At 35.8% G+C, this 25,611-nt stretch overlaps 1 protein-coding gene across 2 annotated transcripts in view; it reads left to right on the top strand.

Annotated features, from left to right (window-relative positions):
• Window positions 1-25,611, top strand: part of LOC113091341 (netrin receptor UNC5D-like) — a 169,201-nt gene extending 143,590 nt beyond the window's left edge. The window contains exons 8-17 of one of the 2 annotated variants that reach the window (XM_026256793.1): window positions 338-370; window positions 2,914-3,099; window positions 7,108-7,464; window positions 8,013-8,097; window positions 13,521-13,692; window positions 18,463-18,690; window positions 20,552-20,701; window positions 22,454-22,618; window positions 23,608-23,786; window positions 24,771-25,611. In XM_026256793.1, the coding sequence (XP_026112578.1) occupies window positions 338-370; window positions 2,914-3,099; window positions 7,108-7,464; window positions 8,013-8,097; window positions 13,521-13,692; window positions 18,463-18,690; window positions 20,552-20,701; window positions 22,454-22,618; window positions 23,608-23,786; window positions 24,771-24,954 (1,739 nt within the window). In that variant the 3' untranslated portion in view covers window positions 24,955-25,611. The remainder of the gene's footprint in view (window positions 1-337; window positions 371-2,913; window positions 3,100-7,107; window positions 7,465-8,012; window positions 8,098-13,520; window positions 13,693-18,462; window positions 18,691-20,551; window positions 20,702-22,453; window positions 22,619-23,607; window positions 23,787-24,770) is intronic. The other variant, XM_026256794.1, reaches the window with a different exon arrangement.

Here is a 25,611-nt window from a genome sequence, read left to right as displayed (position 1 = left end):
TGCTAAAAGTGGATGAAAGTGAAGGCATCATGCCCTGTTTCGCTCTCAGTATCTCCCTCGTAGCTGTTATGATGAGAACCCTCTCAGATTTCTCCTCTTTAATGAAGGATGGAAACATCCTGCAGCCTAAGTGATCCAAAACCATCTGCCAGTAGCTTCCCATGGCAACAATGACGAGCAACACTATTCACAGCTGATGTTGGCACAGCCTGCAGTTGGACATCTACCTGTGATGTGAATCAGATAGCAGATTTGTAAAAAGTATAACAGGGATGGACTGTAATTCTCTCTCCCTTTCTCTCTCTCTTTCTCTTGTTCTGTGTCTTTTTCCCTGCAGATGGGAAGCTGATGCATGATGTTAAGCCTCAGAGTGAGTTACTCCCCCATGTGAATTCATAATTACTGTACAGATGAGGGAATAAAACAACAAAATAAGTGTTAACTAATGTTAATGTTGTACTTCTTTTCGAATCTGCTTTATCTTAAACATTCTTTTTATGAGTTTCTGTTTAATAGCTTCTTTCTTTATCCTTAATTAAGAGACTTCAAATATGTCTTCACTTCTACGCTGACAACAGGGGAAAAAAAAGATGCAGAATATTAATTAGCAAGAATCCAATCTGTCTCTCAATTTGAATTTTAGTATGGAAAATACAAACCAACTAAGGCATTCACAGCAAACACACTTTACAAATACGAGTTTTTGCAATGCAAAAATAGTTGTTAGAAAATATTATATCAAATTATACATTTATAATATAAAATGAAAATATAAAACATATAAAACAATTGGCAAATTTTTTTTTGAAGAAAAGCAAGTCTTGATTTCTTATAGCAATTTTTCTTCTCAGCTGAATTTATCAGAAAAAGAAAATAGATGCTTATTATAAATTAGATGATTCTCTGTATAGTCCCAAATATTTTGCAGGTGATATTATGAACTTTAACAGATGTTTTGCTCATCCATTTCAGAGGATTTCAAAGTGTTAGTCAATGTATTGTGTCCTTTCAGATTAGAGAGAGTGAGTGATTGGATGTGGCATTGGAACATTTGCTATATTCAGAGAAAGCGACAAGGTGTAATAATTGAATATTAACTCACCTCGTCAAGCATATTATGTCTTAATTTCTCCCTGTTTATTATTTTAACCATATTGAGGCACTTTGCAAAACATCATTTTAGATCTATATTAGTACCAGGTGCTTCTGCATTGTTAAAGTGATGTGGCTCTGAGACGCTTCCGTGTGCAATGGTGTGTGAGCTGGGTTATAATGCTTCTAATTGAATCTATTAAATCTGTTCCATGATGGACATGCAATTTCACCTTTACACTTTGACAGAAACTTCTTTCCAGCTTGAAGCATGTTATTCTGCTCAACTTTCCGTAGTGCGTCAAAATATTTGAAATGCAGTGCTGTAGATTTATAAACATATTCTTCCTCTCATGGCATGATTGATGTCCTCTGTGTCCTTTGTGATCTGGTGAGTTCTGTCTGCCAACCCTCCTGCTGCAAAGGTCATTTGGGCCAATGCTATAGAAGCCAGCTGAACAGATGTATCAATGTGTGGGGTGTTGGCAAACCATCCTGCCAGTTATTATAGTAGTAAGAGCCCTGGAATTCACACCTCCCAAACTGCCCTCACATGCCAAGCATATCTTCATACACTGCTAAACTTGTTTATATCGCACCTCTTACATTTGCACAGGTGTCTAAAGGATTTGCAAGTTTAACTGCAATGAACAGACATGGCAGCTTTAAATGTTTCCCTGTCACCAAAATGTTATTTTTCTGACACCATTAAAGCATTTCACTGGCACAACAAAACTGTAAAAAAAAAATCTGTATCTTATTTATCTTATTATTTTGGTTATTATTTTTTTGTCTATTTCATAACAATACTAGCAATATATAATAGCAGCAATAATGATGATAACAATAGCAACTACTGCTACTACCACTACTAATAATGAAATTATTATTATAAAAGATTACTTATCATTAAAGTTTTATTTTATACTGTTTCATAACACAATATAACAAAAACAATAGTAATAATAATGACAACTGCTATTTCATAATAAAATTTGTTCATATAATTATATTATTATACAGTATAATAGATTATATTTACAACTATACACTTATTTATTTATTATCTGGGAGTGTGAAAACATTTCACTTGCACAAATCTACAAAACTATCACATTATCCATAGCTTGTTATTTCATAACACAATAATAATATTAATAATGAAACATAAAAGAGTGCTTATCATTAAAGTAATTCTTTTTACTATTGCATAACACAATAACACCTTCTAATAATGATGATTGTGACAAGTGGGGCGGGGCTGAGAGCCGTGGCTCTTGGCCCCGCCCCACTCATCACAATGATGATGATGATACATACAAAAACAGTATAGTAGTAGTAATAATATTAGTGTTATGACATAAAAGATTATTTGTTATTGAAGAAATATTTTATGTTTTACAACACTACTACTACTACTACTAAAATATTATTATTATTATTAAAAATAATCATCATTAATGCTATACTATTGTTTCCAAAATATGAGAGGCATGTACATGTATGTGCTATTTGACATATTTTCCTAAATTGTTTCCACAATAAATTATGTTTTTTTTCCAAGAACCGAAATGAGTGTGTGTGTTGTGTGTGCATGTTTTTCTATACTGGTGGGGACTTAAACCTGAATACACACCAACTCATGGGGACTTGAAGCTTATAAATCATACAGACTTAGTTTGTTTGAGATTGTAAAAATTCTCTGAGGAGTAGGTTTAGATGTATGATTGGTGCAGAGTAATAGAAAATACAGTTTGTACAGTACAAAAACCGGATTGTGAACCAGACATGTGTGTTTGTGTGTTTATGGCTGTGTCCCAGGTATGGAGAACTCTATTGATGTAGCGCTGTACTCTGGTCTGGCTGCGGGGGTGATCGCTGTGGTCGTCCTCATAGTGGCCATCACCATCTACAGGAAGAGTCAAAGTGAGTATGGAGTGGATGTCATTGACTCTTCTGCTCTTGCTGGGGGCTTCCAGTCCTTCAACTTCAAAACCACCAGACAGGGTAAGAGCTCATTGTAGATGAAGCGGTTCGGTTGGATTAATTGTTTTATTGTGATACTGAAGTTTCTGTGCTGCTTGTCACAATAACAGTCTAAGCTGCATGCCATAAGATTTTTCTTTATTTCACAGCGAGAAAATAACATTTTTCAGTCATACAAACAGCCTCCCCTGAGCAAACATTTATTTGCACACACACACACAAAAACAAGTAAATGTAAGACATGCTACATTGACTTCAATTCTGTCTTTTTGTCAGCTGTACCAATAACTTTTGTTGATAAGACCACGACTATAGTCACATGACCCACATTTGGTTCCACTACATGCGTCCATATTACCACTGCTGACACTTCTGGGTCAGAGAAAGTCATAGCCATCGCCTTGCAGGGTAATCAATCCTGCCTGCTTGTGACAGTACAGTGAAAGGCTGTGACTAGCAGCTTGTGTTTACTGTGCTCAAGGCTTAGGATGGTGAAACCCCCCACCTTTGCATGCAACAGGAATAAGGGGATCAAGGCTCAGCTCACACAGTCACATCTGTCAAGTCATCAATCCTATTTAAAAAGGCCAACTTTCTCCTAACCTCCCGCTGTACCTTATTCCAACAGCCAATCCATTTGATAGGAAAGACCAACCTCATGCAATGAAAGTGAGAGCATGTTAGATGTTCATTTGACGATGTGGGATGTAAGATGAGACTATAGAGGCTTCTTTAAACAGTTGTTCATTTTGATAGTTCAAAAGTTCCAATTTTGAATATGTTTCATGTCATTTTGATTTGGTTTTATTTCTCTTAAGGTCGATTTTGTGCAAGCTATTCATTATATTTTGTATCACTTTTCCTTTTATAAAATTTTGCTGCATGATATCTGTTGAAGTTTTCTCAGTGTGTAATTATGATAAAGTTTCTGTAGTATTCCAGCTGACTTTCTAAATCTCAGGTAACAGTATGACACTCCGGACCTTTGCCCATCCGTTTGCTTTTGAAATCTGAGCCACTGAGTCATTTTAATCACGACTCTAATTCCAGATCTTTCCCCGCAAGGTGCCCACTACATGCCTGTTTCATTAACTTTATCATCCTGCTGTCTCGTCCTTTCATTTTTCTCTGTCATTTTTTAAGATTTCTTGTCCCACGGTGATCATATCCTCCATTTAATGCTTTCAATTCTTCATACGTCTGGTGAAACTAAATCAGGTTTCGTTTCTTTGGTATAGGTAATGTTAGTGGTTAATTCATTCAAAAATAATAATGTTTTCTTCTCATTTCATTCCAGACCTTTATGAGTTAGTTTCTTCCGTGGAAGACAAAAAAAAATAAAAAACATCTGAGAAATGTTTATTTATTTATTTATTTTTGTTCATACAATGGATGTAAAAATGTTTTAGGCCCCATTGATTTTCTTTGTGTATGGACAAAAACAGTTGAAAGTAATGTTCTTCACAATATCTTATGGGTTCTACAGAAGAAAGAAAATGATAATGATTTGGAGCAAAATGGAGAAGATTAAATTATGACAAAACTTTTACTTTGGGGTGAATATACCTTAAAAGGATCATGAAGAAGTTGATAATTCCAAATGTGCATAAGCAGCTGAACGTTTTGTATATTTCTGCATTTTTCCAGCATATATTCCATCCTGACACCTTAGAACTTTGTAGGACCATGCAAATTCTTGACCTGCCTAAGCATGGCAACTAGAAATAACCCAAACGTCTGACACCAATCAGCCCTGCCTGGGGTAATTAACGATTTCCCTAAAAATAAAGACCCATTAGCCTCCTGCCTCCCACCGTTCACTGTGCAGCAGCTGGCCAGCAAGGACTAAGTGACTCAGTTGTAAGAGCTACATTGGCACCGGGATGAATCGTGAGGGCTCAGTGACGGTGTGTGTTTGTCTAAGAGTGGTAAAGGTGAGAGAGAGAAAGCGAGGGATGAAGACCCCCTTCCAGTGGCTCCATACTCTGTTTACCCATCCAAAGTGTAAACACACACCGTGAACACATACCCGGAGAAGTTGGGGGTTCGGGGCACCTCAGTCGTGGTATTGAGAGAACGGTGTACATTCACTCCCTCCACCTACAATTCTCGCCAGCCCTGAGACTCAAACTTTCAACCTTTGGATTATGAGTCCGAATATCTAATCATTAGGCCACACTAAAATGTGCAGTTTTACTGTATTGGGGGGTCCAGGGGAGTCCGAATACCAGTCAGCATCTGGGATGACCACCATTTGCCTCACGCAGTGCAACACATCTCCTTTGCATAGATTTGATCAGTTTGTTGATTGTGGCCTGTGGAATATTGATCCACTTCTGTTCAATGGCTGTGCGAAGTTGCTGGATATTGGAGGGAACTGGAACATGATGTCATATACGTCAATCCAGAGCATCCCAAACATGCTCAATGGGTGACATGTCCGGTGAGTATGCTGGTCATGCAAGAACTGGGATGTTTTCAGCTTCCAGGAATTGTTTACACATCCTTGCAACATGGGGCTGTGCATTATCATGCTGCAACATGAGGTGATGGTCATAGATGAATGGCATCAATATAATGCACCTGTGTTCATTGTCCATAACGTCCTTCGGATGAGACGTTAAACCAAAGTCCTGACTCTCTGTGGTCATTAAAAATCCCAGGCGTGTGACCTCGGCATCCTGGCTAAATTCGCCCATTGGCCTCCGACCATCATGGCCTCCTAACAATCCCCATATCTACTGATTGGCTTCATCAGTCTGTCTCCTCTCCACCAGTAAGCTGGTGTGTGGTGGGAGTTCTGGCGCACTATGGCTTCCATCGCATCATCCAGGTGGATGCTGCACACTGGTGGTGTATGATGAGATACCCCCTGAATATGTAAGCGCTTTGAGTGTCTAGAAAAGCGCTATATAAATGTAATGAATTATTATTATTATTATTATTATAACATACGCCTACTCATACTATAATCCCACCACCACCATGGGCCACTCGATCCACAACGTTGATATCAGAAAACCGCTCACTCACACAACACCATACATGCTGTCTGCCATGTGCCCTATACCAGGATTCATCCATGAAGAGAACACCTCTCCAAAGTGCCAGACACCATCGAATGTGAACATTTTCCCACTCAAGTCGATTATGATGACGAACTGCAGTCAGGTCAAGACCCGGATGAGGAGTTTGTGCAGCCATTCTTTGCTTATGCAAACCGATTGTTGCAGCAGCTGTCTGGTTGGCTGGTCTCAGATGATCTTGGAGGTGAAGATGCTGGATGTGGAGCTCCTGGGCTGGTGTGGTTACACATGGTCTGCGGTTATGAGGCCAGTTTGGATATATCTGAAATGCCTTTGGAGACGGCTTACATGCCAATTGCATGCTCCCTCAAAACTTGTGACATCTGTGGCATTGTGCTTAGGCTGGCCTTTTATTGTGGCCAGCCTAAGGCACACCTGTGCAATAATCATGCTGTCTAATCAGCATCTTAATATGCCACACCTGTGAGGAGGATGGATTATCTTGGCAAAGGAGAAGTGCTTGCTAACACAGATTTAGACAGATTTGTAATTTTTCTTTTTTGTCATCCAAACCTATTAGATATAAACTATATACTCCCTGAAATAATATTTCAGTAATTTACAACACATATGCAAACAACACATATATGCATATTCATGGTTTCTCTGTTTGTGGTTAACAGTCAAATAGCATGTAGTTAAGGAGATAAAATATTTCCCTTTTTTCAGTAAAAATGTTTTATTTTGATTGTATATACAGTATACACACACACACACACACACACACAAACACACAGCACTCTTAGAATGAATATTTCAGCCAAAACGGCAAATTAAATATGTAATCCTTTTCTATTTGCATGTAATGATTTTCAGGCTGTGGTCTGCTGCACTGGAGCTGGCCTGTCAGGACCCCATCTTACCATATTCTTTTCTTTTTACCTGTGTCAACAACTCCTATGAAACACCCAAATACCACAAATTTGTGTTTTCATCTCCTCAGGCAATCCACTTCTGCTGAATTCCTCAATGCAGCCCGATATAACCGTCGGCCAGACGTACAGCAGCCAAATCTGCTTTCAGGACTCCATAGACAAAGAGCTCTTTGACCCCCTGCCAGACAAGGTCAAAGTTCAGAGCTCCTTAATGTTTTCAGTAGGTGTGGCGGACCGGGCCGAGTACCATGTGAAAGCCCATCCAGAGACCCTTCCTGCTAACCTTCCTCCAAACTACAGTACAGTGGAAGGAAAGATGATGACTATGATTGTTCCTAATGGACTTCACACACTCAGGAAGAGTCAGTTTAAGACGAGTGCAGTGTTTGGGCATCAGGGTGGCCGATTAGTCATTCCAAATGCAGGTGAGCGAAAGTTGTATTAGTGTTTGTATTGTAAAAGTTATTTTTATGCAATGATGAGCATGACTGTCTGGAATTAATCTTAAGATATAATACAGTTAGATTTATTCATATTCTTTTAGCAGTTGGATGGAGTTCACCCAAAAATGAAAATATTCAGTCATTTGTTCACCCTCATTTTCTTCCAAGCCCACAAAATGTGGCATGAACTGTATGCAAAACAACTCTAATCACCTGTTTGCATCTGATAAGTGCACTAAAACCAAATGCTTTCTTTGGCTGATGTTCGTAAAGGTCAACAGTTTACTGAACCCATTCTCTGAGGTTTGTTATTTTTACTTGTCAATGTGCAGGGGAAAGTGAAGAAAATAAAGGCAGACTACATAAAAATACAACTATCATTAATATGTAAATATAAGGACATGGAATCAAGTCTTTTCATGTGTTAATGCTCATATTGGCAATTAGTTGATGTAGCATATGAATTAATGTGTATTGTGTAGCTGCACATAAATAGTATCCCAGTGTTGTTGTTGTTGTTGGTTTTCTAGGTGTAAGCTTGCTGGTACCTTACGGGGCGATTGCTGATGATACCTCTTGGGAAATGTACATGCTCACAAATCAAGAGGAGTCTAGGTAAGACATATGACATGTGTGTGTGACATTATACACTATACGGACAGCCATCACAAGAGAATGTGACTATATTGTTAATGCACTTAACTATGTATCATTAAATCAATGTAAGGTCTAGTTTACACAGTGGTTTATTAACATTACTGCTTTGAAAGTTGACATATTTAAGAGTCAGATGCTACTGCTTTATATATTTAAACAATAGAAGAAATAGATAAAAATATTTCTGGTCAATGAATGAAAATTTACAGTTCGAAGTCATCTGTTTTATGGGAAGAAATCCCATTAGTCTGAATAATTGAATACGGAATGTACATATCAGAATTGACTTTTATCATCAAGACTCCCTTGCCTTAAATTGAGATCTGATTATGAATATTAGAGTTGGAATCTGACTTCACACTGAAACGTGAAATGCCATGAAAGCTCTGTCAAACAAGCAGGATTCTGACTTTGAATTGAACTATTTTAGGGGAAAAGCTGAAGTCTGATTATGACAGACAGTGACTTGATTTTCCTTTATCACATTGAACATGATGTTTATAGAAGCGAATCGTTTTCATCCTGATCACTGAGTGATCATTTTATGTATATATAGGTATATATAGGTCATGGTCTACACCCCCACCTGAATCTTTCCCCATAAAACTTTCTTGATAGTTTCTGAAGATCTTTGACACTTTGTGTATTGTGTATTCTCCACATGTAAAGGTATTGACCCTGCATGAGCCTTGATGTGTCTCTGGAGACAATATGACTGTTGCCAAAACCTGAAGTAGATCCAACACAACTTGCTCAGACTGAATACATTTTTATAACGATACAGGATGATTGAGGAAACAGAAGCAACAACAAATGAGTGTAAAGGAGGACGTTAATTGTTAATTGAGTCATTGTTAAGCACTGTGGCAGAACACTTATGTAGACTGGAGCCTTGAGTTCAAGGTGCATCCTGTAATTTTATCCTCACTAAAATATGTTTTACTTAAAAATAAATAAAATGAGTAGCACTTTTTGCAAATTAAGTTAATCGATGCACATGAGGTCAAGGCATCAGTCATATCAGTGGCCTGCATGTGACTTCGAGATAGAGATCTCTTTCCAGGTGTGCAACATAAGCTCATTGTAAACACAGTATGTGTCTCTACCTATTTTTGCAGTATTTTTTGGGAGTATCTGTACTTTACTTGAATTTTTATATACAGCCAACTTTTACTTTAACTCCAATACATTTCCTAATTAAAATGTATACTTTTACTTTTACATTTCCAATAGGTATATTCGTTACTTAATACAAAATAGTCAGAAGAACAAAGACTGCAGGTATTAAGCAGGTTTGACGAATCAGTGGTCTGGCGTTTGCACATTAGACTCCTAAAAAACCCCTTTGATTATGTGCAAACAAGTGCGCAACGCGCACAACTGTGGATTATTTCATTTCCACTCAAGTCGAGTCAGGGGTGTGAGATACAGCATCGTCTGCGATCATATGGTAAGTGTTGTTGTAATGATGTGCTCTCTGATGTTATCAAGTAGGATATATCAACAAATCACACAGAGTGCACGCACATTAATTTATTAGTCTATTAAAACTCATTATTCCAGGCATTTTAAATTGTAGATGGCAAAAATGCTTCTGTATGCTTTTTATATTTATATTATTTAATGTAGGCCCAGTTGACTTAATCTATATCACAAAAAGAGTACCATTTTTCTGCAGATGCATGAACACATTTAATAATCATGTTATACAAGTTCAGTAAAGCAATTAGTGACTTATGTTCAAAACAAAGTTCACAGCAATGTTTGCATCTCTGAGCAATGGGCAGTGTTTTACTTATTGAATTTTTTTTTTTATTTATACCTTTATTTAACCAGGAGGTCCCATTGAGATTCAGAATCTCTTTTACAAGAATGAACGAATCGGTTGAATAAATGATTCAGTGATTCACTCATTAACACGGTCAAATGCTTTGTTTCTGAATGAATCAGCCGTTTGAATGAATCGGTTGAATCTCAATGACTCACTCATTAACTGCCGGTTTTTATTTCAGATTAAAACTTTTTTTTTCTCCAATGTTTTAAATTATTTCAAATGTCAGTATTCAACGTTTTATGTTAAAAACAAAACATTAGGCCTTTTATGCAACTGTATCTGCAGTTTAAATGAATGCATGTTCCATCTGAGATACATAAACTGTCAATACATGCTAATTCAGATGCATATTCCTGAAAGGTTTTCTTATGTTGTAATGAAAGAAAAAGTTCTGGAACAAGAAAACATATGTGCTGCTTTTCCATTTTGCATTTACTTCTTCTTTTACTTTCAATAAGTACATTTAAGATTTAAAAAATAATTTTCGAACTGAAGTACAATAAATATCACATAGCTTACTTTAAGACTTTTACTCAAGTAATATTCTAAACGGTGACTTCAACTTCTACCAAAGTAACTTTCTGGTGAGGTATCTGTACTTTAACTGGAGTATGACTTTCAGGTCCTTTATACACCACTGCTTCTAAACATAACATATTGATATTTGCATGAAATTTTAATGGCTTTTCTAACATAGTAAACTTGGTTGGTAGTTCACCCGGAACAGCATTACACTTTGTGATTAGTTACAAGTTTTGTGAGATGCAAGTCAAGATAAAAGAGCTCAGAGACTTGGTAATATCATTTTGTTGAAATGTTGATGATTGGGTTCAAGGTGTGTCTTTCAACAATGTACTACTGCTATAAATCTATTTAGAGGAGTGCACTTTCTGATCTCAGTGTTTTATACCACACTCTGTAAATGTTACATTTTGAAATGTGTCTTTGTCTTTTAGGTCTGCTTTTTGTTCATGGTTTGTGTCTTATAATAACATCTAGAATGATATTGTCTTGGAACAGTAGTACCATGTAATTCTAAATATCACAATAAACACAATAAAACATTTTTTTTCTTTTTTTTCTTTTTTAGGAATTCTTCTAATTCATAATGGAAATATCATTGTAGCATTGTATCTTAAAGGGACAGTTCAGTCTTAAAATGATAAACCAGCACTTGTTCTAAACCTGTATGATTTTCTTCTCTGGAAAAAAAAGACATGTTTTGCATAACTGGATGGGGATAATCAGGCTCCCAAAAGTATAAAAAATGAGACCACTGTAAAATTAGTTCACTATATTTTAAGCCTGTATATGTCATATGATAAACTCAATTTAGGCCAATATTCACAGATAATCTTTCTATGAAATCTGTGCTTTGACACCTTGCTTGAACAACATTCTAGACATTCTGATATAGCTCCTTTTGTGTTCCACAAAAAAGAAAGTTAATTCAAGTTAAAAAAAAAAAAAAAAAGTCATGAGGTTGAGTAAGTGATTATAGACTTTTCATTTTTGTGGAACTAGGCCTATTCATTCAATTCAAGTTACTGATCAATTTGCCACACTGAAGTCACGGTCAGATGCCCAAATAAAAAATGAATACCTAATGGAAGCATTAAATTTGCCTCTCACCTCCTACAGCACTCTGTTTCCTGACCCTCTAGCAGTGACTCATCAGTCTTTTTGAATAATGCCTCTCAATACAGACCTAGGAGCTTGCAGGATAAGACCCTTCAAAACATGACAAGCTACTTAAGGTACTAGATTGGAAACGCATTTAGAAATGCCATTCATTATGCAACCCAGGTAATCTGCCCTCAGCCTTGACTCAGAAATGCAAACCAGTGTTGTGCTGCAATGAAGAACTGTTTGAATAGAGAATTCAGGTCTTCTGTGATGTGAATACCAGAGAGATCTGTACATAGCAATGCAAAGTTTTATCTGTTTTATTATTTTTAAACAAATGAATTATGTAAAGATGCCAAACCTGTGGTGGTTATGTATTTTTCTTCCTGTTCAAATACACACTGGAAATGTAATGGAAGGACAATGTTTTTGCCTCAATGTCAGTCAAACAGATACAGTTGAGGCATTTCAGACATTCATCATGCATTGTCCTTCATAAAGCCTCTTTTAGTTATAATAAAATACCTGAATAAGGTAAGAATAACATTGAAGTTCTTACAGAGCTGGCATGCCTGAATAGTAGTTAGATGTAACTAGAAGAACACTTGAAGAGAGTTTAGAAGAGAACAGGCTGATTGGATGTGAATAGAGGTTTTGTTCTTATTCCCTCTTCAGCAAAGCTGAATTAATATAAATTCAGATAAACTGTAAAAGCTAATGGTGTCCTTTGGGCATACTGTAAAAGTCCTTAAAAAAAAGTTCTGCTGCTGTGGTGCTTCTAGACTTTCAGTTTGTAGTGAGTTTTCTGTTAAACAAATCTTTGGATATACGTGGCACTTTAGAGTCCAATTGCTTCCAAAGTATTGAAAGCATAAATTCCATGTTGCAATTATATTTTTTATTTTAATTAGATATGGTTGACAAACTATTATCTTACAGAATTATTTATTAAAGGGGTCATATGATGCAATTTTAAGTTTCCTTTCTCTTTGGAGTGTTACAAGCTGTTGGTGCATAGATACGATCCCTAAAATTGCAAAGACTAAAGTCTCAAACCCAAAGAGATATTCTTTATAAAATGTAATACTCATCAACGCCCTCCTAAACCACCTCATTTAAACATGCCCCCAATGTCTACTTCAGTGTGTGGGAAGATCTGCATAACACCGCCTAAATGTCACACAAAGAAAGAAGGTGTAACTTAAATTCTCGCTATAGTATTGTTACCGCCATTGTCACCGTCAGTGATGGCGCAGTGGATAAGACACATGCCATTGGTTGGAGAGACCTGGGTTCGAATCCACTGTGAGACACCAATGTGTCCCTGAGCAAGACACTTAACCTATAGTTGCTCCAGAGGCGTGCGACCTCTGACATATATAGCAATTGTAAGTCGCTTTGGATAAAAGCGTCAGCTAAATGAATAAATGGCAGAAAGTACATCATGTTTGTTTTCCTTATTTTACAAAAGCACAAGTTTTTGCTGATATTGTGAGTTCACAGAAATACAAGTAGACCCTTTGCAGTTCCAAATGATGTATACTCTTAACATTATGAGCAAAAATTACAGCGTATTTTTTAGTTTCTACTGTTATTAAAAAAAAAATTAAATGCAAGTGATCGTGCTTGCACCTGCAAAACATGCTTCATATTTATGTGGAAACTATTTTAGGATTGTTAGATTTTTTTGTTTCACTTTTATCAATTTTAATAAGTCCTGGCTAAATAAAAGGAGTAATTTCTTTAAAAAAAATAAATAAATAAATAAAAAAAAATAATACCTTCTGACCCCTAAGTTTTTGAATGGAAGTGTATTTTATTCATTTCCAAATAAATAATGGTGTGGGGCCGGGCTGTCTTGAAATGATCACATATAAAAATGTATATATACCTTTCTTTTCTTCTTCGTTTTGCCTTCTAGTGCCCAATCAGAGGAAAGGTGTGAAATTCTGTTAGGGCCAGAGATCACATATGGACCACCAGGGCTGAACCTGTCCTATCCTGTTGCCATGACGATAGCTCATTGTGCTGAAGTCAGCGCTGAAAACTGGAACATTAAACTCAAGAGACAAACCAAGGACAACAAGTGGGAGGTAGGAACAGAGACATGACGTCTATGTTTTTCAATATGTATATTTTCTGTATGAAGCATAAAGTTGTCATATTGAAGACATTGTCATTTATCAGCATTAAGCCAGTGCAGTAAAGTAATGGCAATCCTTGTCAACATAACATTTAAAAAAAAATCAAGCACTTTACTCAGCTAAATATACCACCAGCCCCTTATGATTATTTTTTTTTTTTAATGCTGCCATTTAGATAGATTTCTAAGGTCTTGTGATACAGTTAACCTGGCGACGTGTGCCATGAACTAATCATAAGTGCAATTAATTTGAATCACATCCTGTAACTGCTTGTTTCAGCCTTTGGGGCTGTGCGTGTTTTAAAAATGTGTTGATGAGGCAATTGTGTGCTCTTGACAAGAGATCCAGGGACAGCAGCTCCTCAGAGGAGGCTACGGCAGTGAAGTGCTCAAGGAAAAAACAATTACAGCCTGTAATAGCTGGGAAGAAACAGTTCATGGCAGTCAAACGGCAGGAGCATTGGGACAAGGCAACCCATCAGAATCAGGATATATCATTCTGGTTGTACTCTAGGACCCCCACAAATAGTTGCTGACACGGGGCAATCAGGACAAGAGTCATGGATGGGTCATCCCTCCTGACCCTACTACAGTCATTCACATTTGTCCTAATCCCATGTGTTTTTCTCTGCTGTAGGCCTCTGAAAGCCTTAAACTGTCATCATGGTTTGAAAGTTGATGTTTTAATAAAAGTTTAGCATAGAGTTTGTTTATTGTGAGCTGCTAGTGTTATTGAAGGTGTTTAGATTCTTTTGTGTCTGGCACCAGCATGAGTCATCATTTGAAAGAATTTCAGATTGGTCCAAAGCACAGCACTTATCTTTGACTTAAAACCAACAGTCGTCATGAAAATGCATCTGCTGTCAGAGTTTTCTCCTGGCTTTTAAAATTTTATTTAAACATTTATTTGAAGTAATTACATAAAAACTACCGGTAAAATCAGACTTTTCAAAGAAAGACTGCAGTAGTATGAATTTCTATCCCTTTCACATCACACATACTTTTTATCAGATTGCAAAGGGTGTCTTTTTTCCGAGGAGGTCACTCTGTTTCATATTTACATTTCTTTGAAGAGCTGCAGTCACATAAATAAATGGTTGTCTGTAAGAAAAATGAAAAGAGCCTGTATTATATGAATGTTTGTGCTTGACTTGATGTTAGCCTAAGCTTGTCAAAGAAATACAGAAGTGACCTCACTGATTCGTGATTTGTGAGTGATTCTATGTCAGTGCGGCAAAGTGAATTTAGCTTTTTCCACTGATCACAATTATACTGGCAAAAATACAGGCTGAGCTGACATTCTTTCACACTCTGATGTTACTTTTTTTTTTTTGCAACAGCTTTAAGTCAGTCTGTGATTGAATGTAAGCTATAATATTGTTTATTTGAAGGCTTCCATACCAGTGAGAAGCCTCATTGAATTTAAAGTTACATTCATGAGATGTTTTACTTTTTAATTTTTCATAGCACTGGACACTAAAACAAATCCTGTACATCCTACATCTTGGTGAAATTATCATTTAACAAAAACATATGTATGATTACAAATAGTCTAATTTCCTTTGTTAGAACTAGACTTTGTAGACAGCTCTTTGCCACATGCAGCTTCTGATAGTTTTGTTAGCTACTAAAAAATGATTAGGTTAATTAACTTAAATTTTTAATGTTTCCTATGGTTTATTGTGGCAGAAAGAAATGGCTGCTCAGTTAAACCCATTTGATTTCCCCTCTATGGAAGAATATATTTTAAATTATGTACTGTTGGCTCTTTTCCATAAAATTACGATAAATTTGGACTGAGGGCTCAAGTTTTAAAAAGGGCAAAAAAGGTCCTTATGGATCCTCCTTAGGGATAATTTACCCCAAAAATAAAATTCTCCCCATCATTTACTAACCCTAATGTTGCTTATAATTTGTTTGTCTTTTCTTTTCTGCTGGACAGAAAAGATTGAAGTTTGAAAAATTATTTTGATCCAGTCAAAAACATTTTTATTAGGGAATTGAATTTGTTTTAAATAATTATAATTCCAGTCTATGTGTAAAATTTTAAGTTAAAATTTAGTTACATTTTAACTGAAGTTAAAATGTAATGGATTTAAACATTGCTTAATCAAGCTGTAAAGTGAAACGTCACCAGGCTTTTGGCGCGGTATTTGTTTTAATACATTATGGATATATATATATATATATATATATATATATATATATGACTACAGCCTGCGAGTGCACTGTGTAGATGACACACCACATGCCTTTCAGGTGACCACAGGACAGTGAACATGTGGTCTTAATCAAACTACTCCGAAAAAAAAAAAATCCCATTCATTTTCAAAGGGGAATTGATTTTTTACGATAATTACTTAGTGTGAGCTACAAGGTAATCAATAATATAGACTTGTGTTAAAGCCATTAGGCCACATTTGTTAAACATATTTATTAAATAGTTAAATACAATGGAAATTAAAAAGTCTTGTTTAACAATAGATTTCCTGGTTAAAAATCACATTAACCCATCATTCTAGTTTTTCAGTTTGGTTATCATTCACAGTGCTTCTTGGAATTGTAGGTCAATTCAGTTCAAGTTTATTTGTATAGCGCTTTTCCCAATACAAATCATTGCAAAGCAGTTTTACAGAAAATGAAAAAAAAAATGTATGAGGGAATTGAATTTGTTTTAAATAAAAAAAATTACAGTCTATGTGTAAAATGTTAAGTTAAAATTTAGTTACATTTTAACTGAAGTTAAAATGTAATGGATTTAAACATTGCTTAATCAAGCTGTAAAGTGAAACGTCACCAGGCTTTTGGCGCGATATTTGTTTTAATACATTATGGATATATATATATATATATATATATATATATATATATATATATATATATATATATATATATATAGGCATATTGCATTATGTTATTTTAACAGTGTAGTTCAATTCAATCTTGTAATTTCTTGGTTTTGATGTTTTATTTGAGCCAATTATTATTGCCTCACTGTTAGTTTATATATAAATAGTCATACCAAAGCCTGGTTTTCACTTAGGTCTGTTTGTGTTACTAAAAAAAAAAAAAAAATAGGATTACTCAGTTGTCAAAATAATCAGTAGATTAATTGATTACCAAAATAATCTTTAGTTACAGCCCTAGATTAGTTGAAATATTTCTAAAAACAACTGCTTGTATTACTTTTTGTAATAAAAAGACAAACATTTTATTGAAAACTTCTTAAAATATTAAAGTATTAAAATAATGTCACGTTCTGGTGAACCAACAATCTGTACTTTGTCTCATCTCATTAGCTAAGTGTATTGTCACACCCCTAGTGTCAATAAGCGATGACATAGCTCATAATTTTCCAAGTGTTTGATACAGCTTTCATTCTGCAGATCAGTCATATATTCATGAAAAAGAAAATCAGTTTGAATAAAGAAAGCAATAACTTTGCCATAGTATCCTTTCAAATGTTAAAAATGTCACAGTCATTGCATGCTTTGCATGTGCTGCCCCGCCCCTGGAAAAAGTTCAGACTCAGGATCTTTTTTTGCTTCAACTCCTATAGATGTTAAATGAAATCTGAACTAAGAATGTGTTATTATGGGGGATTTTATTACAAATATATTTAAAAGAATAGACAAGAAAAGAAAAAGACAATTTCAGTGCTTTGCAGTGTTTATGTAAATTATTCAATTTAACCCAGTTAAGTTTGGGAAGGGAAGGGGGGTACCATTGATCTTATTTTGGTATCAGAGGTAAAGTATATTCCCTGAAAGGAGTAATTGAATATGGTGTTTAGGGCTAGGTGAAGAGCATTGTTAGGTAAGAGACTGGCTTTCTGAAAACAAATTCTTGTTGCATTTAGATCAAATGGAATCCATATTATTTTGGTCTAAAAACAATTAGAATAAGGTTTATAAGATGTCATTAAGGTTAGGGATTGTTTAATATCAAACAAAACTACAGTTAATTACGTCTGATGTGTCCTTGATAAAGATTTAAGCGGTGTTAGTATGGATATGAAAGTTCTGGGTAAGTTTAATGCTATTAAAAAATTATATTATTGTTATCCATAGAAAGCAAAATAGAACACATTAAATTAAAAATGCTAAATAAGATTATCAACAATAGAGCTCCTTCATATTTTAATGCCTTTTTCTAGGGTAAATGAGCAACATTGTTATAATACTAGGCAAAGTCTTATGGATTTTAGATTTTCGTTTTAAAACTATGTATGGTTATATGTCTTTTTCTGGGGCACAAGTGTGAAATAAGTTACCTCTGGGTATTAAAATTGTTAGTTTTAGTTTTAAAGTAAAAAAATTGGCTATTAAGTAGGTTTTTTATTGATGAATCTGTATGTGTATACCTAGTGTATGTGTTTAATTGTGATTGTAAATTTAGCAAATTTTATAATGAAATGTCAGTATCTGTCACCAGGAGTGAAGATTGTGCTTAACATCAAGGATGTTAAGTTTTTAACTTCATTGTGCTATCCATGATGAATTGAGCATATTTTAACTGCTTTTCTCTCTAATGAATCACATCAAATCAAAAGACGGTTTGATATACTGTGACATTTCTCAAAACAATGCATGTTTAGATGCTTGATGGTGAGAAGCCTTGTGCACTATATACAAACTTTGTATATACTATCAAGCATTCACTGAAAAGTCCCATTTATGAATGTTACAATGATTTGATCATCTTTTGCTTGGGTTCACAGGAAATAATGTCAGTAAATGATGAATCAACCTCCTGCTATTGCCTAATGGATTCGCATAGCTGTCACTTGTTGTTGGATCAGCCAGGCTGTTATGCACTGGTGGGGGAACCCATCACCGATGCCGCTATAAAGAGACTGAGGATTGCTGTGTTCGGCAGTATGGAGACCTTCTCCATGGACTACAGCCTGCGAGTGCACTGTGTAGATGACACACCGCATGCCTTTCAGGTGACCACAGGACAGTGAACATGTGGTCTTAATCACACTACTTCGAAAATAAAAATCCCATTCATTGTCAAAGGGGAATTGATTTGTAACGATAACTTACTTAGTGTGAGCTACAAGGTAATCAATAATATAGACTTGTGTTAAAGCCATTAGGCCACATTTGTTAAACATATTTATCAAATAGTTAAATAAAATACAATTAAATAGTCTTGTTTAACAATAGATTTCCTGGTTAAAAATCACATTAACCCTTGATTCTAGTTTTCTCCATCCTTTTCAATTTGGTTATCATTCACAGTGCTTCTTGGAATTGTAGGTCAATTCAATTCAAGTTTATTTGTATAGCGCTTTTCCCAATACAAATCATTGCAAAGCAGTTTTACAGAAAATTAAGTTTCTACATTTAGTAGCAGCGTATCAGTGGTGACTGCCAGTTTATGTACATATGGCAGACATTTATGGAAAAAAAATCAATTAAAGATGTGATCAAATAGACGATGAACAGAAATTATTATATGATGCAGTCAAACGTACCAAAATTTGGTAGTTCTGTATGTTGTTTCAGAGTTGGCATCATCTGAGGTCCTCTGAGGGGTTAGCATCATCTCTTCTCAGGTGTTCTGGATCCAGACTGGAGCTTGTGTAAATCCAAGTTACGGCAAAACAGAGAAACAAATAGAGACATAATTAGCACAGCTGCAGTTCCAGCCAAGCAAAATTTATTTAACCCAAGCTAAAGAAAAATAATGTGCATTTGATCAGATATAACTTCAGTACAAGATTATGAGATGCATTATTTGAATGCTTGGCCAAAGAGATGTGTTTTTAATGAAGTCGTTTCCCTCATGAAAGCACTAAAGGAATAGATCTCCCTTAAATGAAAATTTTATGAGAATACTCGCCCTCAAGCCATCCAAGATGTAGATAAGTTTATTTCATCATTTCAAACACTTTTTTTTGCTTCAAATCACATTTTGTAAGTTGTGATTCACCTCATAGCTGGGTGGTTTGGTTGATGGCTTATACCTCTTAAAGACCTAAAAGAAAAATGGAGAAAAATAGGCTGCTAAAAATTGGGCGGACACTGTTGCAATCTAGTTTTAAATATCTGAAGAACTTTCTTCATTAAAATATTTAAATGTAAATCTGTGGCGCATCACAAAATGATTATAGTAAAAGTAGACTGCAGTGGGGTCCAAAAGTCTGAGACCACTGGTGACAGTGTTGGTCTAGAATTATAATGGTTTAATTGTGTGATCAGAATGTCAGCATTGGTCAGTGCTATTTTCAAACAAACAACCAGAGGTTACAAAAGTCAGAGTCAATTACTGTTGTCTTGCATGAGCGCTCAGACTCCTCACACACGCACTCACACACAAAGAGAACACTCACTTTTGCAAAGTAATGAAACACAAAGCAGATTTGACAGATGAACACTGCCACGCTTGAAATTAAAGAAGCCAGTAATCAATTTAAATTATCTGTAATTTTCTTTTCAAAGCTTTAACCAGGACTTTATTTGAAAGCTTTTTTTTCCGTAAATGTTTATTAGCGGCAGAGCTTTTGGTCCTTCCAAACACTGTGCCTTTTTCAAGATCAAGTTTAGATAATATTTCTTATATTGAGTTTTAACTACAATGGGTTGACAAGTTTGTTACACTTGAAATTGGCATAAGTGTTTTTAAGTATTGTATTAATTTCTCTTCTGAACAGCACTTCCTAAGCAGAGTAGCTGCAATACTGTGGTTGTTATGGTTATCCAGTCTATCCACATTTTCTTTCTATACCACTTTCTGTCCTCTCCTATGTCTTTCCCCAGTGTTCTCACTCTGTTTTCAATGTACTTATTTTTTTTACAAAGAGAGTGGTCACTGCTGAAACAAGTAGAGGAGGTCAGCTTCTTGAGGAGCCCAAGACGCTGTTCTTCAATGGAAACTGCCTCAGTCTGCAGGTGTCCATCCAGGATATCCCCCAGTTTCTGTGGAGCATCAAACCCTTCACTACCTGTCAGGTAACATGACCAGTACTGTACAGTGCAACAGTCACATACCTGCACAAGTGCATTACAGACATCCTGGGTAAAGATCTAAATATGCTAGATTAAAAATGACCAGTGCAGGGCTATTTGGAAACCCACTGCAGTGTAAGTAGTGGACAGAACACAAGATGGTTTATTCTGACCCAGCATGTTGGGTTTTTATACATTAACCCATATTCTTTTTTTTTTTTTTTTGACATAACACTGGGTCAAACAACCAGATATTGAAGCTTATTCATTCCAAACAAAATGTAGTGCAATCTATTCTATGTTTTATATATATAAAACAGGGCCAGTTCATACATTTCAATGAATCAATGGTGGCGCATCATAGATTCAGTGTATGCTGCATTTGTAGAAGACTAGCATTCCAAGCAGATATTAGTTCCAACATACAAGTAAACAAATAAACTAATTACAGTAAAAAAAAATAAAAAAAAAATATAGGACAACATTAACACCTTAAAAATAAAAACCTTAGTTCCATTCAGGAAGATTTCTCTCAGGAAATTTTCTCTCAGAAAAGAACACAAAATGACCATTGACAAATTGATCTGGTTTTAACCAGTGTGGCTAGCCAACAATGGGTTACACTGACCCAGCGCTGGGTACATGTTGTGAGGGGGTTCATCATTTGAATTTTGAGTAAAATTAACTCAGCAGCTGATTTACACAAAAACTATCCAGCACCTGGGTAAATACAATAAAAAAAAAAACAACCCAATGAAATGACCCAACAGACAGAAGCCAACATTTGGGTCAAGAAAAAAATGGGCCAGAATTTTTGTAGAGTATCCATAATATGAGGTGAGGTTGTGTTTGTTAAGGTTTTTGACTTGGTTTTTTTTTTTCAGTCATTTAGTAAGATATTAAAAATTGTTTTTAGAGAACATAAATTTAATGGAATATTCCTTAATGTATTAGCATAGTGTTTAAGCATAAAACTCTTGATGTTAGATTGATTTACTGACTAATTGTTATTTATTTATTTATTATATAAAAAAAAACAATCAGCAAGTGAGTTAAGAAAAAATAAACGACATTATCTAAAAACAAGTCTTAATATTTTATGCAATTTTACTTAAATCTTGCAAAGTATATATATATATTATCAAAGAGTAGCAATTTTAGCTTTCATTCATTCAGCACTGAAGACCAAGACTGTCCTCCTACCTAGCATGGAGATAGACAGTGACAAGTATTTGGTTCTATGTTCAGGTATTTTATCAGTTCAGAGGTGCTTCTGTCTCCTGGAACATGCTTTTTTATGTCTACTCAAGGGAGAAATTAATCCTGGCATTAAGGCAACTGCTGTCCCATCAAGCATCTCTTCTGCTCAGGGTTCCTATTACTGTTGACATAGAGCATCTCGCAGGTCATTTCAATATGTAGCGCTGGAGAAATAGCGCAGGAGAGGTCAAGGACACTCCCTGCAGACGTGCTGCTTCACAGAAATTAATTATACATCAAAGGCAATTGCTTTCCCTTCTGCTGCCCTGCTCCCAGATACGGTGTGTTGTACATACCCCAGCACTGACCCTTATCATCAGAATTAACAGGGATTATAGTTTGTGTCTCTTTTGTACTGCTGGTCTCAGAAACGAGTCTCTTAATACGCATACTTCCACATTTTTCATGGATCAGGCACTTTCCCTGACTCAGCTCTCTGATCTCTCTCTGATCTCTCCTCTTCTTTTCATTTCTGGTGACCTCATCCCGCTGCAGGAATTCTCCTTCACCCAAGTCTGGTATAGGAACCAGCAGCCTATGCACTGTGCCTTCTCGCTGCAGAGACATAGTGCCTCAACCACCCAGCTCTCCTGCAAGATCAGTGTGCGGCAGGTCAAAGGTCACGAGCAGATCCTGCAGGTCTACACCTCAGTGGGAGAGGTCAGATTCACTCTAATGTCCCAGTGTTTAATAACATCGCTGTGTCTTCGGGTGCTGTCATTATTTACTCAGCCTCATGTTTATTTTCTCTGTGGAACAAACAACAACAAAAAGAGTCTTGACGTCTCCCACACAATGCCAGTTTATAGTGACAGGCTGTCAGGCTCTGAAAAGGAGTGTCATGAACAGAAATAATTTTCACAGTATTTTTTAAGATTTCAGTGTAGACTTTAGTGCAGTTCTCAAATCAAATATGCCGCTATTGACATCTAACCTGCACCGTACACTCTAAAAATAGGTTCTTTATTGGCATCCATGGTTCCTTGAAGAACGTTTAACATCCATGGAACCTTTCTGTGGCACAGAAGGCTCTCACAGTGAAAAAAGTTATTTCTTCAGGCCAAGAAAAAAAGGTTCTTTTATCACTAAACAGTTATTTGGGGAACAAGAAATTGTTTTTCTATAGCATCACTGCTTGAAAAGGTGGCTATTTTGATTCAGAGTCACTGTAGCATTACTGCGTGATGTGAATAATGACTTAAAATTATAATTACTTCTATAATATAATAATGACCTAAAGACACGCAGTAAAAAATTAGCGATGAAAAGGCGTGGACACAGCTGACCTTATTGCATTTGCATTTGTAGGAGTTTCCCTTTCAGATGCAGAATTTATGGGAGGAGAGTATTTAAATGTGTAATGCAATATGATATACTAAAGATTGAGGTAGTCAATTGGTATTTTTGCTATTAATAAATGCCCAAAAAACTATTTCTCAACCCATATTGCGTATGGAATGGCTGCAACAATTACTCATTTGCACCACTCTTGGTATTTTGCATTGGTTATTATGGAAATGATCTGTTTTCTTTAATCAGATCATTGTCAGGAGATCAACTGCTAAACTTTCCAGTCGCATCAGCTCTTTTGTAGATTAGCAAAAATGCAAGCCAAAACCACGTTTTTTATTTATTTTATTTTTTTCCAGAGTGAGAAAGAGACGGTCCCATTTTTCACGCAGGCAGATTGCACGGTGACTTCACAGACGGGAGCCAAAGCCTTCAAAATCCCCCTGTCCATACGTCAGCGGATATGCACCACCTTCGATACTGCCAACGCCAAGGGCAAGGACTGGCAGCTCTTAGCTCAGAAACTCCACATTCAAAGGTGAGCACCAGAGAGAGAAAAAGCAAAGGCAACAGGGCTGACTGAAACTTATTGCAGCAGTGCTCACTTTGTTAACAATGCCTTTGAATAATAAGCTGAGACTGCACTCCGCTTTGCTCAAACATTTCACTCAGAACTCATGCTCCTCGGGTCTTTCATCTTTATTTAATTCAGTTTATACAAAGGTTAGGAGTTAAAGAACCACTAGAGATTTGAGAGATATAAGAGTCGCCACCTTCCCGTTATCTATAAAGTGATTGTATGGAACATTGATCGTTTATACTGATTTTTATTTCTAGGTAGCTGATTTATAAGCTGAACTTAAATCCAAACCCTAAACCTTCATTTTAAATCTGAATGTTTTATTTGTTAGTTCAGTCAGAAATGGATTTAATTTTATTATTATTATTTATTTATTTTTAACAAGAGTTGCATCCAAGTAAGTCTACAAAAGGAAACAACACAAATAAAAAGAGAACTGATTACAACTGAAGATTTGTTTTTCATTCCTAGTAATACTTTGGTACTACTAATACATACATATACCAGTTATGAAGATATTAACTGGAATTGCAGCTGTGTAATTTGTACTATTTGAAACAAATGGAAATTCAGATTTATTCAGAAAGCATTCATCTTGTTATCTTTTCTGAACCCATGTCACGTGTCCATTTGAGTTTAGAATTATACTACAACATTGCCATCTACTGGCATACTGCATGTAACAGCACACGGGTCATGTATTCATTTCAACTGTAGTCACTAAAAACAACAACAGACCGATACATAAGAATACCCAGAGTAATACATACAGGCTATATGCACACATATAATTTAATGCAAATATAATAAAAGGTTATCCAGTACCTGCAAATATTATGTATATGACTCAGGCAGGATAGAAGGTTGATATATAAAATATGCTATTAATGTACTCACATAACATTGTCATCTTTGTGACACCTGCATTTCCTTTCGGCACAGGAACCTGTCCTACTTTACCAAGCAGAAGAGTCCATCTGCTGTCATTCTCAGTCTCTGGGAGGCCAGGCATCAGGGCACTGGAGATCTTGACTCACTTGCAAGGGCTTTGGAGGAGATTGGAAAGATCCACTGTAAAAGTCTGCCTCAGAGTACAGATGAAAAAGAAACAGACTTTACGTTTTGAGGGACTACTGAAGACTACATGTTCTCCACCAGGTGCTGTTCCCCAGTATCTTCAGTTTAGAGTTAAATTGGACCCTGCAAGGCATATCCAGTCTGAGAGAAGACCAACCAGATGGTTTCACGTGTCTATACATGTGCAAAGGAAGTATGCGTTAGTATGAATTTGGCACAGATTCAACAGCTTCAAAATGCTTTTCTCGAAGCAAACATCGAAGTACCAAGCCATCACATCTTACACAAAATTCCGCTTTAGCCTTTCTTTGGTGTAGGGGTGGGCGATATAGCAAAAATATCATATCATGATTTTAGTTTTTTCAGAAAAGTCACGATTCTTTATTTTATCTCCAATTCTTTGTCATGTTGGTTTTACTCTTTTGCAGGTTGTCTGAGCAGTACAGCCAAACTAATTTCCCTTAAAAAACAAAACAAAAAAAATAAACAAAACAATGGCAGATATTTAGGCCAAAGTGGGCGACGCTAAAAATCATTGTCATTATTTTATCTTTGTTATTAAAAATAGGAACAAAGATGCACATTACAAATACACCTAATATAGAAACAAAATAAACTGTTTTATCTTTCAGGTACAGTAAGTGTATTTAGCTGTAGCAAATGAACAAATATAAATATGAGACACTATATACACTTCACTGTATAA

This window comes from Carassius auratus, unplaced genomic scaffold (assembly GCF_003368295.1).
Source record: "Carassius auratus strain Wakin unplaced genomic scaffold, ASM336829v1 scaf_tig00214183_4049273_7079891, whole genome shotgun sequence".
NCBI lineage: Eukaryota > Metazoa > Chordata > Actinopteri > Cypriniformes > Cyprinidae > Carassius > Carassius auratus.
Note: the sequence above shows the minus strand (reverse complement) of the source record. Positions and strands in the feature narration are given on the sequence as shown.